The sequence below is a fragment of the Thamnophis sirtalis genome, unplaced genomic scaffold (assembly GCF_051295495.1).
Source record: "Thamnophis sirtalis isolate CommonGarterSnake01/CBP01778 unplaced genomic scaffold, rThaSir2_p1.2 scaffold_2, whole genome shotgun sequence".
NCBI lineage: Eukaryota > Metazoa > Chordata > Lepidosauria > Squamata > Natricidae > Thamnophis > Thamnophis sirtalis.
The window spans coordinates 16,435,999-16,451,560 of NW_028261382.1; the positions used below are offsets into that span (position 1 = coordinate 16,435,999).

Genomic DNA, 15,562 nt, shown 5'->3' on the forward strand with positions numbered 1-15,562 from the left:
GCATTGGTTGCCTTTTGTTGTGGTTGGTTATGGGTGTCTATCTCTCCAGGTGAACGGCCAGGGGCAGAACCACACAGTGTAAGCACCACATTACAATAGTCTACCAAACTTTCAGGGTAGCCCTTTTTGCAAATTTCAATATGCCCACAATGCCAACAAACTTGCCTATAGGTAATTGTTGACTTTTGACCACAACTAAGCTTAAATTTTCCATTAGTAAGCAAGATAGGTTTGTCCCATGTTAAGACCTTTTTTTAATCACAGTTTAAGAAAATCACTACAGTTCTTAAATTACTAACGCAGTCAAGTTAATCTTGCTTCCCCATTGACATTGTTGGTCAGAAGACCAGCACAACAGTATATGACCCTGGGACACTGCAATCGTCATAAATATGAGACAGTTGTCAAGCATCTGAATTTTCATCACATGACCATGGGGATGCTGCAACAATCCGAAGTGCGAGCAATGATCGTAAGTCATTTTTTCACTGCCGTTGCAACTTCAAATGGTCACTAAGCGAAATGTTGTAAGTCAAGGACTCCCTTTGTGGGGGTTTTTTCTCCTGCTTCTTTCATTCATTCTCAAAAAAAATATTTCAAAAGAAAATCCCATCAGCTTCAACACCCTTAAATGCCCTCGGTTTTCAGCCATACAAGACACACCTTCCCGAAATATAGATGAAAGCATCATTCTGCTAAGCTATGCATCACAAGCTGACAGCCTGACTTTAATAATGGGGGGAGGGGGCAGTGGGGATAGGGATGTAGGAAGGGAACTAGGGGGAATTGAAACCAAGCCATCCTGTGGGAAGCCCCAGCCATCTTAAGGTTACACTAAAAGAATGCGGACAGGCTCCATTTCTCAAACAATTTGTTAATACCTAATTTCGCAATCACTGATAACCAGGGGACTGTCCAGAAACCAGGGAAAGTTTACTATATCTTTTGTGCGTGAAAATCTCAGATCCAGCTTTGCCTCTTCTGTAACAACTTTGGCTTTTAGTAGGTTTAGGTTTATTGGATTTATATGCCGCCCTTCTCCCAAGGATTCAGGGTGGTGTACAACTTAAAAGAAAACACATATTACAAAAATTAAAAGGGACATTAAATAAAGTATCCAAAAAAAACCCCAATTGATATTTACAATAAAAATTTAAAAATTGAATTAAAATTAACAACCAAATTAATCCTATATTTTATTCTATTCAGGCCAGGCCGGCTTGCTGGAAAAGCCAACTTTTTAGGGCGCATTGGAAGGACCGGAGATCGGGGATTATGCGAAGCTCCGGGGCAGCTCATTCCAGAGGGAAGGCACTCCCACAGAGAAGGCTCTCCCCCTGGGGGTCGCTAGCCGACACTGTCTGGCCGACAGCACCCTAGTAAATTTTAATGTTAGTATTTTTAATATAGTGTAAAGACAAATGTATATTGCTGGTCTTTGACCGTAATAAAGATCTTACTCTTACAGCACCCTAGTAAAGTATAATTTTGGCTAAACAGGTGGCAGGAGTCTTTCTTTCCCAATTGACCAAGTTGGGACGGTTGACAGAAGGGGTTCAATCAGAAACTCATGGGATACATTTCTGCCTCGGCCCCAATAGCCTGATTCCTTTTTAACCCCAAACTCACCAATCACTCTTTCCACAATCTGGTACTGTTTGTTCAACTCAGCCGCCAGTTCCTGTTGGCAGTTGAAATACTCTACGTCTTCTGGGGTGACCTTTTCCAACCTGGGTACAAAAATAAAAAGAACAAATCAGGGTTTGTTTGTTTTTTGCAACAGGCATGTTATTCTGATCTTTCTATTGCACCAAACTTTTGGAAGTGAGGCTGGGCACACCCCAAATCTCATAAAATCTCTAATGAAAATTCAGCTTTCTTAAATTGTTTACAAAATATGAGTGGCTTGATGTTCACTGAAAAAATAGGACTTTTTAAAAAAGAAAGTTCAAAAACTAGGTTTTTTTAGAAAAGTAAAAATGACTGGAATTATGGCTGTTATCTGAAAAAGTGGTTGCAGTCAGTTTCAAAGCCATTTGATTCCATATAGGAAAGGCTTCTGTATCCTTGGCAACCTAGAAAAAGCTATGTCCCCTTTAGGAGCAGAAATCAGGATCCTGACTACTATAGAGATGCAAAGACTTAACGCCTTTTGAGACATGAAACTGTGCAGCACGTTTAGCCAATTTCTAAAGATATGGGAAGGACACCGTTTACGTATCTTGGAGTGATGTCTGTGTCTGCAGGCAGTATTTTTTACAAGGAACTTTAGATGTTTTTTTGTTTTAAATCCATCTCATTGGAGTGTTTCTATCTAATCTGGTGGAGATCCATCAGTTTTTAGTACAGATAATCCTCGACTTACAATTGTTGTTTTCGTGACCATTCAAAGTTACAACATAACTAAAAAAAGTGACTTTTCACACTTACGACTGTTACAGCATCCCCATGGTCAGTCACAGGATCAAAATTCAAACAGTTGGCAACTGACTTACATTTATGATGGTCCCAGTGTCCTGGGATCACGTGATCCCCTTTTGTGACCTTCTGACCATCAAAGTCAATGGCTAAACTATTCATTTAATAAACATGAAGCTAACTGTGGCAAGAAAGGATTAAAAATGGGGCAAAACTCACTTAAAGGTCTCGGTTAGCAGTATACATTTTGGGCTCAAAAAAAATAGCTTGAGAACCAGAGATCGATCTGGGAACTCCTGTTTTATAGGAAGCCCATAATTTTAATTACATTCTTAGCAGGCCAGAAGAAAGAAAAGCCTACCAACTGTTGATGTCTTCTTCTTTCTTCTTGAAGTTCTCCAGCTTCTTGATGCCTTTCACTTTCTGCTGCTGCAAGGAGTCCTCACTTTCCCACGTGCTATGGATGTACGACCAACCTTTCCATTTAACTAAGTACTGCACTTCCCCTTCCTCCTTTTCTGGGTCAAAATCGGCACAGGGATCACCGTTGGCTTCTGTTGCGTAGACAGTGGTGGAGGCCCCAATGGCTGCCAAAGGAATAGAGGGGAAAGTAGGTCAAACTTTGCAAAATGGTCTTGGGACTTTGCTCCTATGGAGGGTTCCAATCAGTTTAGCTGTACTCAACTTCCAAGAAATTCTATTTCATTTCTTCTACTAAAAAGTGGGCCAGCCCTTCGCCCTCCTTGGAAATGTTCTATTTTTGATTGTGACAAGACTGTGGTGGCACAGTGGTTAGAATGTGGTACTGCAGGCTAGTTCTGCTGACTGCTGGCTGCTAGTAGTTTGGCAGTTCAATTCTCACTGGCTCAAGATGGACTCAGCCTTCCATCTTTCTGAGGTGGGTAAAATGGGGACCCAGATTGTTGTGGACAAGATGCTGACTCTGTAAACTGCTGAGAGAGGGCTGTAAACCACTGTGAAGTGGTATATAAGTCTAAGGACTGCTGCTACTTCTATTGTTCTCAATCTTTGTTGTGCTTCTCTATGGCTCTGAGAGTTTTCCCAAACATGCTTATTCCAGAACTAAAAAGCCAGGTTCTTTTCAATACCTTAAAGGTCCTGTTCAGAGAATTGGCTTGAATGATCAGTTGGGTGTCAGGATAAGGTCTAAAGGCCTAATGGTGTTTATACTGGCAAAGTCTTCCCACTCTACCCTTGATTTGGTCTGCACTCAGAGGTCTTTATAAAGTAAAAAAAAAAAATTCAGTTTGCCTTGTTCAAGAGAACCCTCCCTTTTTCAATACAAAGCAAGTTTTTATAAAACCTTGTTTGCTATGATAAAGCAGTCGTCCCTAGAAAGAAATCTCCAAACATAATATGCTTCTAACTCCCAAACTGGGAATTTTGCAAGCTGTATCAATAAAAGAGAATATTTTTACTTCAGAATTTAAATGAGGGATCCTTGGCGCTCTCTGAGCTTGGTGGTTTTCTTGCAGACGTTTCATTACCCAACTAGGAAATATCATGAGTGCTAGGAGGGAGTGGGATTTGTAGAGGAGGAGGACGATGACTATGGGGTCCTTGGTGATTTCTAAGCTTGGTGGTTTTCTTGCAGACGTTTCATTACCCAACTAGGGAATGTCATCAGTGCTAGGAGGGAGTGGGATTTGTAAAGGAGGAGGAGGAGGAGGACTGTGAGGTCCTTGGTCCTCTCTGAGCTTGGTGGTTTTCTTGCAGGCTTTCATTGACCCAACTAAAAAATATTCAGGAGCACTGATATTACCTAGTTTGAGTAAAGAAATATCTGCAAGAAAACAATCAAGCTCAGAGAGCACCAAGGACCCGTCTGCAAACTGTGTTTGCAGAGTCAGGCATTCTAGAAGCAAAGGTGTTATCTCTGGAAGGATTCAACTTGGAGAAGGGTGCTTTTAACTAGGTGCCTACGCCTACTAGGAAGAAACACTGCTAGGAATATCTGAATCCAAGGAATATTTTCTTGCACTTACCTCCTTTCTTGCCTATTCTCTTCTCCAGTACTTTCTCAATGGTTTCACTGTTACTCTGCTGCTCCTCTGCCCCTTCGCCTGTCATCTCAATCAAGTCGTCTGAATCGGTCTCAAAGTCATCGTCTTCCTTGTAACTGTGCACAAGACGATGCACAAGGACAGTTCAGGTTTTTCCTTCTGCCAAATGGGTTCTCCATGTCAATAAGACTGGGTTTCCCCCACAACCTTGGCCACTTCCAGGTGGGTGGACTTCAACACTTGTCACCAACAGCTATTCTAACACTGGAGTTCTGGGATTTGAAATCCACACATCTGGAAATGGCCAGGACTGGGAAGCAATGAACCAAAGAGATTATTTTTATAAGTTAGAAAGAGAGCTTAACATCTCCAAGCCAGCCTGTGCTCAAAGGAAAAATTCTTGATGGTAAGATGGCACAACAGTGGAATAATCTAGGGAAGTTGTGGGTTCATCTGAAAGTGAACAACAGCTTCTCATGAATGGTTTAATTGGCTTTCCTGCCCATTGTAGAGGATTGGATTAGATCAGTATTTCTCAACCTTGGCAACTTAAAGATGAATGGACTTCAATTCCCAGGATTCTCCAACCTGCTCCAGGACATTGCATAATCTGGGTTCACATACTAAGGAAAGTGATGGCTTGCTCAGTGATGGCTTGGTAAATAAACCATAATGACATAGGCTCACATATTAATTTAAGACATAACCAGGTTAGTTCATACAATGTATGATGGCTGGGTTCAGACAAACAAATCACCCCATATTGCTGAGCATGTGTGAACCCAGCTCTAGGTTTTTCTGCCATTACCTGACATTTTTGGCTGCTCGGCGCTTAGTTTGCCTTTTGGGGGTCTCATCCTCCTCCTCCTCATCTTCCTCTGATGATTCGGTTTTCCTCCGCCTCTTCGACCGCTGGGGTTTGCTGCTCCTTTTTGGGAGGGATTTGCTCGCTGCTCTGAAATGAAACAGACCGATATAGCAGTAGTAATAGTAGAAGTAGCAATAGCAATAGACTTATAGACTGTTTCACAGTGCTTTGCAGCCCTCTCTAAGCAGTTTACAGAGGAAGAAGCAGAAGAAGAAAAAGTAGAAGAAGCAGAAGCAGTAGATGAAGAGATAATTGGGAAGATATTGGACTGTGCAGAAATGTACACATTTACATTGAAGATTAAACAGAAAGAACATAGAGAATACTACCAAACATGGAATTTATTTTATCAATGGCTGGAAAAAAACGTGGTAAAGATTAGGAACATAATTTCTATTGTCAAGTAAAGAAACCAACCCGCACAGTATGGTGTTTATTAAGCACTAGTTAAATGTAATAGTAGAAAATTAATAAAACTTTATTTTAAAAAAGAAGCAGCAGCAGAAGCAGACCAGAAGAAGCAAAAGCAGGAACAATAGCAATAGTACTTAGACTTATATACTGCTTAACAGTGTTTTACAACCCTCTCTAAGAGGTTTACAGAGTCAGTATATTACCCCCAACAATTTGGGTCCTCATTTTACCAACCTCAGAATGATGGAAGGCTTGAGCCGGTTGGCAGAATACAATACTGCTTTCTAACCACTGCACCACCACGGCTCAGTGGTTGTAATAAGCTGAGCATTCTTTAACACCAGACCAGGGAATCAACCCCATAGGAAGGCTAATTTTTATTATTAGGTTTCCTCTGTTTAGTCATGTTTGACTCTAGGGGCTGTGCTTGCCATTTCTTAGCTGAGGCAGCCAGCATTGTCTAAAGACATTTCCGTCGTCATGTGGCCAGCATGGCTATACGCCAAAGGCACACAGAATGCTGTTACTTTTCTACCAAACTGGTACCTATTAATCTACTCGCATTTGCTTGCTTCCGAACTGCTAGGTTATCAACAGCTGGGCAAGTAAAGGGAGCTCACCCTGACTGCACAGCGCTGGGGTCTCAAAACTGGGCTGTCAGCTTTCCAGCTGACAATCACAGCAACTTTAACCCCTGAGCCAGTTATTGAGACTGTCTCAAATAGCAGAATCTTGCAGGTTTGACGGTGCTGGACCTTCTCCTTTTTATACCACAGTGAATAGTCTACACCTCAGCCACTTCCAAATGCTATCATTGTTTTGTACTTTTTTTTAAAAAACGTTTCCATCCTTTTTGCCTGGGCAATGATTCTTGTATATTTCAATCAAGAACATCTTCCTTAACTGTTGTCCTATGCTAGAAACTTTTGCCATTCTTCTGTCTTCCCGCTAGGCAAAGCTTCCATCATTGCATTCAGAATACCAACCCACAACGAAAGGGTGGAAGAAGAAGGTCTAGAGTGGGGAAGAATAAGGGCAACTGCAAGGAAGGCAGTATCGGTTTTCTCACCTTCTTGAACTAAGTCTTCTGGACCTCACTTTCTTCACTTCTTGTTCACTTTCACCACTGGAGCCTTGATCTTCAATATCATCTTCTTCTTCATCCCCAGATCCCTCCCTTTTCCATTTACCTCTGTGTCTATAAAAGTTGATAAGGAGTATAAGCGTTAATGACCATCGTTATGATCCATTATTGTGGCTGCTTTTACATGCCAACTAAATAACAACCCCTCCCCCAAATATGTAAGATGACCTAGATATACAGAATATTCATCTAATGTTAAGACAATTAAGTTATTAACTAGGGCTATGCAGAAATACATACATAAAGAATGGGAAACCTCCTTAAAGTAGCTGCATCTTTCCTCGAGATGACATGACTGCCCTTTGTGGCAACCTCCGATTTCAGGTAAGGACAAGGCTGCTTTAAAGAGCTAAAAACAGGTGCTTTGCTCCAAAGCACCATTCAGAAAGTCCCCAGTTAGCTCTATTATTAACAATGACATATGTTCAATTAACAGTTCAATTAAAATCACACCCATTCGACTAAACATGCACAATCCAAGTTACCCCCATATTTAATACGCCTGGCAATGGAACGTTCTTTTAAGTACAAAGAGACATTAGGTCTCATAACTAGGATATCATTTTAGTTTCCAGCTAATATTGAGGCTATTGGGGAGGCGAGTCCACAAGCCACATATAATCGCCCGAGGAACTTCTCAACCTTAGCACATTGAAGATATGTGGACTTCACAGGCTGGCTAGGGGTATTCTGGAAGCCGCAATCCACGTGTCTTGAAGCTACCAAGGTTGAGAAGCATTGGTCTAAAATGGGGTGAAGCTGAGCAACAGAAATCTTGGGTCGTAAAGTGAGGGCTACCTGTAGAGATGCAAGAATCCTTTACAAAAAAGGAAAACACATTTGTTTCGGAAACGAGGCGGAGTCCTTGTAACTTACATTTTTCTCACTTGCCTTGAACTTCTTCTTTTGGGACTCTCACTTTCAGACTCGCTATGCCCCTTGAATGGAAAGAGAGAAGGTGGGAGAGAGAGGGAAGGAGCAATAAGAGAGATTGACGGCTGCATATTTCACTTGCAAATATTCTTGGCATCCCTAAAGGATGTTGGACATGCCTTGGCTCACTCCTCCCAGATTCAAAGCCAACACAATCCATAGGGAGGCATTTGCTACCACACAGCGAATAAATAGGCAACACCCTTTTTGGCCCACAATCCCAACAATTCTGTGGTGTTGTGTTTGTTTCGTTCATTTTTTTTATAAAAAAAAAAAACAGGAACTCTGTTGCATCATGAATACAAGTGGGCAAAGGTACTTGAAAAAGAAACACAAATTGAAGACAAGGGGATCAAAGAATAGCCAAAAAGAAGAAGGAAGAGGCATTGACAGCAGCAACACACCAAGGCTTTCCAAGTGTTGCAGAAGACAGGATGCATTTGGTCTACTGATGATGTTACCTAGTTTGGTAATGAAACATCTGCAAGAAAACAACTAAGCTCAGAGAGCACGAAGGACCCAACAGTTCAACTCTGAGCCATAAATATTCTCTTCTATCAGTTTAGGTGACTGCTGTACCTGGTTTCAAAGGCACATGATGAGTCATACTCCAAAAATTATGAGGCATCGGGAACAACTCCCTCCTCCCAAATAAAATATGGGGAAGGGCTGGATAAACACTTCTAAAATTTCATTTCAATTTAAAATCATACAATTTCAGTTTCATACTTTCAAAATCTATGTTGTTTTTTGGGATTGAATGGAATTAGTAAACCACTGAGTCTCTCAATTGCAGTGGGGTGGAAATCCATTGATTAATTACCCGAGACAGGTAATTAATATATGCAAAAAAGAAAAAAAGAAAAAGAGGAGGAGAAAGGGAAGGTAAGCCCTTAAAATACATCTCCTACTTTTTATACAAAATTACTCTTATGCTTACATATATTTGTTAAACCTTCTTAAGCAATTAAACTACTAACACATCAATCTGTTCACTCGATAGTAAAGAAAAAGAGAAACTAAACACAGCAGCTAAATGCCCACAAATCTGGATAACTTTGTCTCAAAGGAATAAATTGATCTATTGATGGGCAGCTTGTTCAGCACAAAATGGGTGTTCAGAGGCCAGAATGTCAAGAGTGGGATTTGCATGACATTTGCATGAAGTTCTCACAGGTAACAGGATAAAGGGAACTCCAAAGATAGTGTACTGGTGCTGAACAAAAACCCCCACCACAAAAATCTGCTTGAGACTGACTTAGAAATTGAATCATGAGTTGTTTCTTCAGTTTTCTTTCCCTGTGAGAACAGGGCAATGTTATTTAGATTATAGGTGACAAGAGAATTGAGAAAATGAGCTGTTATGTTTAGAATAGAATAGAATAGAATAGAATAGAATAGAATTATTTATTGGCCAAGTGTGATTGGACATACAAGGAATTTGTCTTTGGTTTGATGCAGGAATCCAAATATATTAGAAACAGGTAAAGAGAATAAGATGATCTTTGCAGTCAACAGCTGGGTACATCTGTCTTTTTCCAGGATCTTTACGAAACTTTAAAGGTTAAAGTGTGTCCCTTGAAAATTTTGAAAACAATCCCCAATTGTTAAAATGCATCCAAATACATAAAAAGTAATTGGCTCTTCATATCTGGAGTGCTCACTCAAGCACCCTGCACCAAATAGAACAAGTCTATTTCTTCTTCTGATCCTTCCCCAAATTACAAGTTGTATACTGACTCTCATCTGTCACAAAGCCACTGCACTGGTCCATCTTTCACCAGAACCAGATGTTGCATTCTCCACGAGATTCAGATGAGAGCCTCATTAGAGGAGCCATATGCTGGCATGGAATTATGGGAGGTGACGATATCCCCTTTGTAGCTATACAAAAGCTTTGCCTCTCCGGTGCCCCCAAGCTTTGAAGGGGACCTCCTTCTGTCGTCCTGGCCATCATCATCTCTTGCTTTTCAGGGGCAGACAAACACAGTCCGAGGCACTCATACACCAAGCTAGCCATAATGTGGTTTGTTATTTGTCTGCTTGGGGGAAATGCAAATCCATAACAAGAAAGAAATTGGGTTATGTGAAACTCAAAAGGATAAGATTTGTACATCATGCTTTTCCAGGACAGAGGAATTTTCCCCCAAACCTTCCTTCATCATAGGTCATCTTCTGCACACTTTCCTCCATCAAGGAAAGCATCCAAAGAGTGAATCCAGTTTTCTTGGTCTGGTTGGGTTCTTTCTGTATTTTTTTTTTACTGCAAGTTCAGGTTCGTGTGTCCCTTACTGGAGAAATCCCATCAAAATGAAGTTCTCCAGAAGCTTGCATACGTCTTCTCCAACTGGGAAGCTGTAACCTTGTTCCTGGATAGAGAATTATGTATGTCCCTTTGAAGCAGTGGGCAATAAGCAAGAACCCTGAAGCTACTCAAACATAGGAGCAGAAGGTAAAGCGCTTGTGATGGATCCTACTTCAAATCTCACTCTTTGATATTGTCTGGTTCCCCAGCACAGCTTCCTACCCTGCATTATTGCACAAACACACAAACCAGATTATAGATATTGTGTGAGCACAGGTAGTGGGAGAAACTGGGAGGACCATGGCAGTTTTTAGTGCACTTGATGAAATTTTCTGAAGTTCTTCAAGACTATCTTTGCCAGGCTTTGCTTAACCAAACATTCTCACCAGCATAAGCCAACAATCCAAAGACAAGCCTCAACCAAGAGTTCAGTCCTAAACTGTGGTTTAAGATGTTGGGAGGGACTCTTGACTTCTTTGCCCCTTTAACATCACATTGTCCACAGTGAAGTTGAGGAAATGATCTTCTTGAACTCCTAACCTCGTCACAGCAAAATAGAGATGTACTTTAGATAGTTTTTCAAATTTATGTAGCGCTTTTTTGCACAATCCTGCCAGAATTTTTTTCTCAGTCACATCAGATAAGATAGCAGGAGCTTCTTTGCCAGGTGGAATCGTAAAGTGGAAAAGTCAATAGAGAGGAGTAATTTTGGGAACTCATCTGGAGGGAAGTTAAGGGACCTCCTCTTTTTTCCTAGGATGCACATGTGAGATGCTGCAGCTATGCATTTTTGAAAATACATACACCCAATGGAAAAATATTACCCAGGCAAAAGTAGTCTACCATTAAATAAGAAATTGTTAAGGAATTCCTAGAAGCATCCCCATTAGATTCCTTAAATAACAAAAGCAGCATCTACAGACTACAATTTTGCATAAGCAAGATCCCATTAATTAAAGCACACTGCTGAAGTGAAGGTTGTGCATTGTTCCTTTTGCCACCAGAATAATCCATCTTTTTCTTTTCAGGGGGAAAAGAAGCATTCTATTTTTTTTTATTTTTACATTATTGTGTGATATTGCAATGTTTGCTGAATCATGCACATATTTTTCTTTCGCATAAGGTACAAATAAAGCCAGTGTCTGTTGCATTGCTGACAGAAACATCTAGCAGACAGCAAATTCAATGTTTGCAAAAACCACATAATAATGTAAAATAAAAAAATTGGACTTACCCGAGCCCTTAGTGGGTGTGCATGTGGGCCATTATGACAGAGAAAAGAGGCCCATTGAGATTGGCATTTGTAGAACTTGGAAAAAGGAAAACAAAACCCTGTTGTTTAATGACAAAATAATTCATGGCCCCTTGGATCTGAGCTTTCAGAGGACTTCTGAGTTGGAGGAGGAAAGAATATGGACAGAGTAGCCAAGATGGAGTTCTGAACAAGTAGTAGACATGGAGGACAAAGTTGGCTCCGCTTGTTCTTTTCCATCTCCCATATCAACCCCACCAGCTGAGAAGATTGGAAGAGGAAGGAGACATGGACAAAACCACTGTCCAAGATGGAAGCTCACAAAGGATCATAGGAGAGAAGGGAAGAACTGGGGAGAGAATGGAAGGCAGACCTGGCCAACACATCCCTTATGCCAAGTTGCTTTGAGAATAAAAAGGCAGATTAAAGGCTGTCCTACAAATCAGTTTTAAATCTTTCTCTGCCGGAAAATCCAGTCACTAAACTCAGACAAGTCTCTGCTTCTGTATTATCTCAGATAACACCTTTCCCTCTATTGCTTCGGTATCCATACAGTGGCACAAACCCAGGCCTGGGATGCAGAAGTATTTATTAGAAAAACCTCACCTGCCCTTAAGTGCACCGGCCCCCAAAGGGAAAAAGAATAGTAATAATTATAATAATGACGACGAGGATTTAAAAACCTCTGAAGATTCCTGTTCTGCAATTTTTCCCATTGCGGTGAATCCAACCTGACTGAAGAGAGTTGAATTCGAAGACAAGACAGGAAGGGCCAAGAGAATAATTATTTCTGATGCAAAATGTTCAAATCTGGGTGCCTTCTGCTAGGCACCTAAATCCATATATAGGCACCCAAGCATAAATGGACCCATTTTTAGAGGACTCCTTAACGGGAGGAGAGGGTGCCGCTTATTTTTGCAGGTGCTCGAATATAAATTTAGGTGCCTACCTTTGGACTTCCAACTTTGACATTTTCAGTCTGATTCTGAACTTTCCTGAGCCTCATTTTCTCCGTCTGTAAAAAACAGAAGGGAAAACTTGCTTACTCACTTTGGACATCGGCCAAGGTGGGAAATATGCATACAAACAGAAAAAAGGAGAAAAGAAAAAGAAGAAATGTGGCAGAATTGGTCACTCACAAAAGCAGCAAAGAAAAGGTGGCCAGTTCCATAACCACACTGCCCATAATACGATTTTGGATGGAAGTGAAGAAAAGAAATGGGTTTTGATGTCTCAGCCATCAGATGAAAAAAAATAAAATTAACCATCTGAATTCATCTCATGCATGGATTTTTGAAGAGAGGATTACATCTATAATATAAAAAAGGAGGCAAAAGGTTTAACACAAAGGAACAACACAATATATATACATTTTTATCATGCATGCTTTTTAATCATGCCATCTTTCTAGAGCCTCAAAGCAGGGCTGTTCCTGCAACATCTCCTTGTTTCTTGCCATGGATTGATTGTCCAAGACTTCAATGAGGATAATATCATTTCTCATTTGAACACATAAAAGGTCCGATGGGCCCCTGGATCTTTTGACCTGGCTTCTGTTGCAGGAACAGGGCTTCAGGACTGCGAAATGCAACCACTGAATAACAACTGGGCTCCTTCATTCCAAGGATGGCTTCTGCTCTTTATGGGTTTCCTCTCCCCTTACCTCATCATTTATAGTGAAACGCGAAGGCTCCTGTCTGCTACGGTTGGATCGTCTCACCCCGTAAACATCGGGATACTCTTCCCACATCTGCAAAATAAATCAAGCTGGTGTTTGTATTTTATTAAGGGACACAAAGGGCACTCAGAAGAAAATCATCCATTCCTGGAGGTCTCCAGTGATGTAGGTTGGGCTACTTGACTGAACAAATTGGATGTTGGGTGCAAAGGATGTTGGACCATCTGTTAAGTTGCAGCACAGAAGATTTATTCAAGCCTCTACACAAGGATCTAGACAACTCAAGTTCAACACTAAATGGAATTCAAGAGAGGTTGAACTTGGACTGTTCGTGGGAATGTAATGATTCTAAGCTGATGACATGCTTAACTCCATCCCCCAGCTCTGCCTGCTCTTCTCCTAAATTAGATCTTTCTTGAGGCATTGGGATAGAAGTCATAATGTTTTAAACCAACATTCAAAACATTATCCTCCGAAGACACACAAGTCCCAATCAAGCAAAGTTATCACTCCTTTCACCACTCAACTTTCCCAATTTCCCAAGTTATCCCCACTTTTAGCAAGGCAAGGCCGTACTTTTTTGACATCAGCTAGCCTTTCTTTCTTGGATGCTGGTTTCTCCTTAGCTTCCAGAGGGGTCTGCCGAGATTTGGATGCTGTGGATCCACTCTCTGATTCGGATTGACTTCCCGAAGACTCAGAGCTGCTGTTGGATTCACTTCCATGTTCACTGCCTTGCTCGCTGTCTGACTGGCTCCCTGAGTCGGAACCCGAGCCCTCTTCAGACGCCGAGTGACTGTGGAGAAAAACAACGAGATTTTGTTTACCCTCAAGGATATACAATACAATACAATAGCAGAGTTGGAAGGGACCTTGGAGGTCTTCTAATCCAACACCCCGCCTAGGCAGGAAACCCTATACTGTTTCAGACAAACGGCTATCCAACATCTTCTTAAAGACTATAGCAGGTTATCTTTTGAGCTCCCCCAAAATATGGTATGGTCTAATTATTTTCTTCTAGCAATATTTCTTCACAATTAAATGGACTTCATTATCTTGGTCCTCATACTTCCATCATGAAATTTATTATTTATTTACTTTATTTATGTAAAAAAATTATATTGCCACCTCTCGCATAGGGCGACTCGAAGTGATTTACTGGCATCCATATTTTTGTGGGATCTGCTTCAAGCTTTCCGCAATTCAGAGGCAGTTAACTGACCTGAAAGTTATAGCTTATCTCTTTTTTGGGATTGAGGAAGAAGAGGACACTCAGGTTTGGAAAGCTCACCTACCGATAGGCTGAGCCATTTTAGAGGTTTCAAATGTGCTAGGTCAGTGTTGGCGAAACCTTTCGGCACCGAGTGCTGAAATGTGAGCATGTGCCAGAAACCAGTGTGCCTGTGTGCGCTGGGAAGCTGAGCTTCTGGTTTCTGGCGCACATGTGCACACGAAGATCAGCTGGCGAGTACGCATGTGCGTGCCAGAAACAGGAAGCTTAGCTTCCCAGTGTGCACATACGTGCCGGGGAACTGCTCTTCTGGTTTCTGGTGCTCCCTCGTCCATGAAGATCAACGGACAATGGCTGGCGTGCTTGGAAATACGACTCTGTGTGCCACTTCCGGAATGCGTGCCATAGGTTCGCCATCATGGTGCTAGGTTTACACTACATGTTAACACACAGAGATCTCCAGAAACACACCCATATATTCACTTCTTGGGTGAATTATGATATAAGCAGTTGATTTTTCTGAAGGAACTTGCTCTGGTCAAGTCTAATAATCACAGAGTCTAGGGAAGGAGAAATCAGAGTTTTTGATATTCCAGGATCTCTGTGATCATAAGGTTTTGTAGGAAGAGGCCAGGTTCCTGAAAGGTCTACCTTCCAGAGTCATCTCAGTGTATAAGACGGAAACCGGGTCCATAAAAAGTCCTAGAAATCCAGCAATATTGTCTTACGTCTGTTACATAAACCAAATCACGTTACTATTATATGTTTTATTTCTTTGGACACTTACAAGTCATGTGAATACAGCAACTAAGTTTTGTGAAGCTGGGTTTCATGTGTTGTGAGAAGATCCTGCAGTTTCTGCGACGAAAAGCCCATAAGATTGCAGGATTTATGGAAAAAGGCCATCCCAAGCAATCAGCCCTAGCAATTGTCCTTGCCACTCCACCTCAGATGATGTGCATCATTTCAGTAACTTCATTGTCAATTCTAAGGCTGGTTGCTGGACTGTTTCACATTAATCTGGTTTTATTCAATTTTAGTCCATTTTCCCCTCACAGGGCTGTTTGCCATTCATTACTAGAGCTGACTGATCATTTGCATTTTCAGCTAACAAGGTGCTGCTGTCAACCACATAGCAGAGAGGCTGATGCTTCTTCCACTAATTTTAAAACCACTTTCAAAGTGTGTTATAAAACAGCCTGGTCTAAATGTTACTCGATACAAAACAATAGCAATAAAAGCTCAAAGGCTAAGCCACTGGAGATAAATCAACACTAATACCAATGTATAGGCAT

The 15,562-nt window shown here is 41.2% G+C and overlaps 1 protein-coding gene across 8 annotated transcripts in view; it reads right to left on the reverse strand.

Moving 5' to 3' along the window:
* The window catches only part of LOC106543510 (ATP-dependent chromatin remodeler CHD2), a 71,458-nt gene that overhangs the window by 43,052 nt on the left and 12,844 nt on the right, over window positions 1-15,562 (reverse strand). For all 8 annotated transcript variants that reach the window (XR_015695431.1, XR_015695430.1, XR_015695428.1 and 5 more), the window contains exons 3-10: window positions 13,613-13,832; window positions 13,022-13,108; window positions 7,745-7,806; window positions 6,794-6,922; window positions 5,251-5,397; window positions 4,425-4,558; window positions 2,780-3,005; window positions 1,630-1,730 (exon numbers count right to left, since the gene is read on the reverse strand). Coding sequence is in view for 4 of the 8 variants with exons in the window: in XM_087704337.1 (XP_087560463.1) it covers window positions 1,630-1,730; window positions 2,780-3,005; window positions 4,425-4,558; window positions 5,251-5,397; window positions 6,794-6,922; window positions 7,745-7,806; window positions 13,022-13,108; window positions 13,613-13,832 (1,106 nt within the window). In the remaining 4 variants the exon portion in view is untranslated. The remainder of the gene's footprint in view (window positions 1-1,629; window positions 1,731-2,779; window positions 3,006-4,424; window positions 4,559-5,250; window positions 5,398-6,793; window positions 6,923-7,744; window positions 7,807-13,021; window positions 13,109-13,612; window positions 13,833-15,562) is intronic.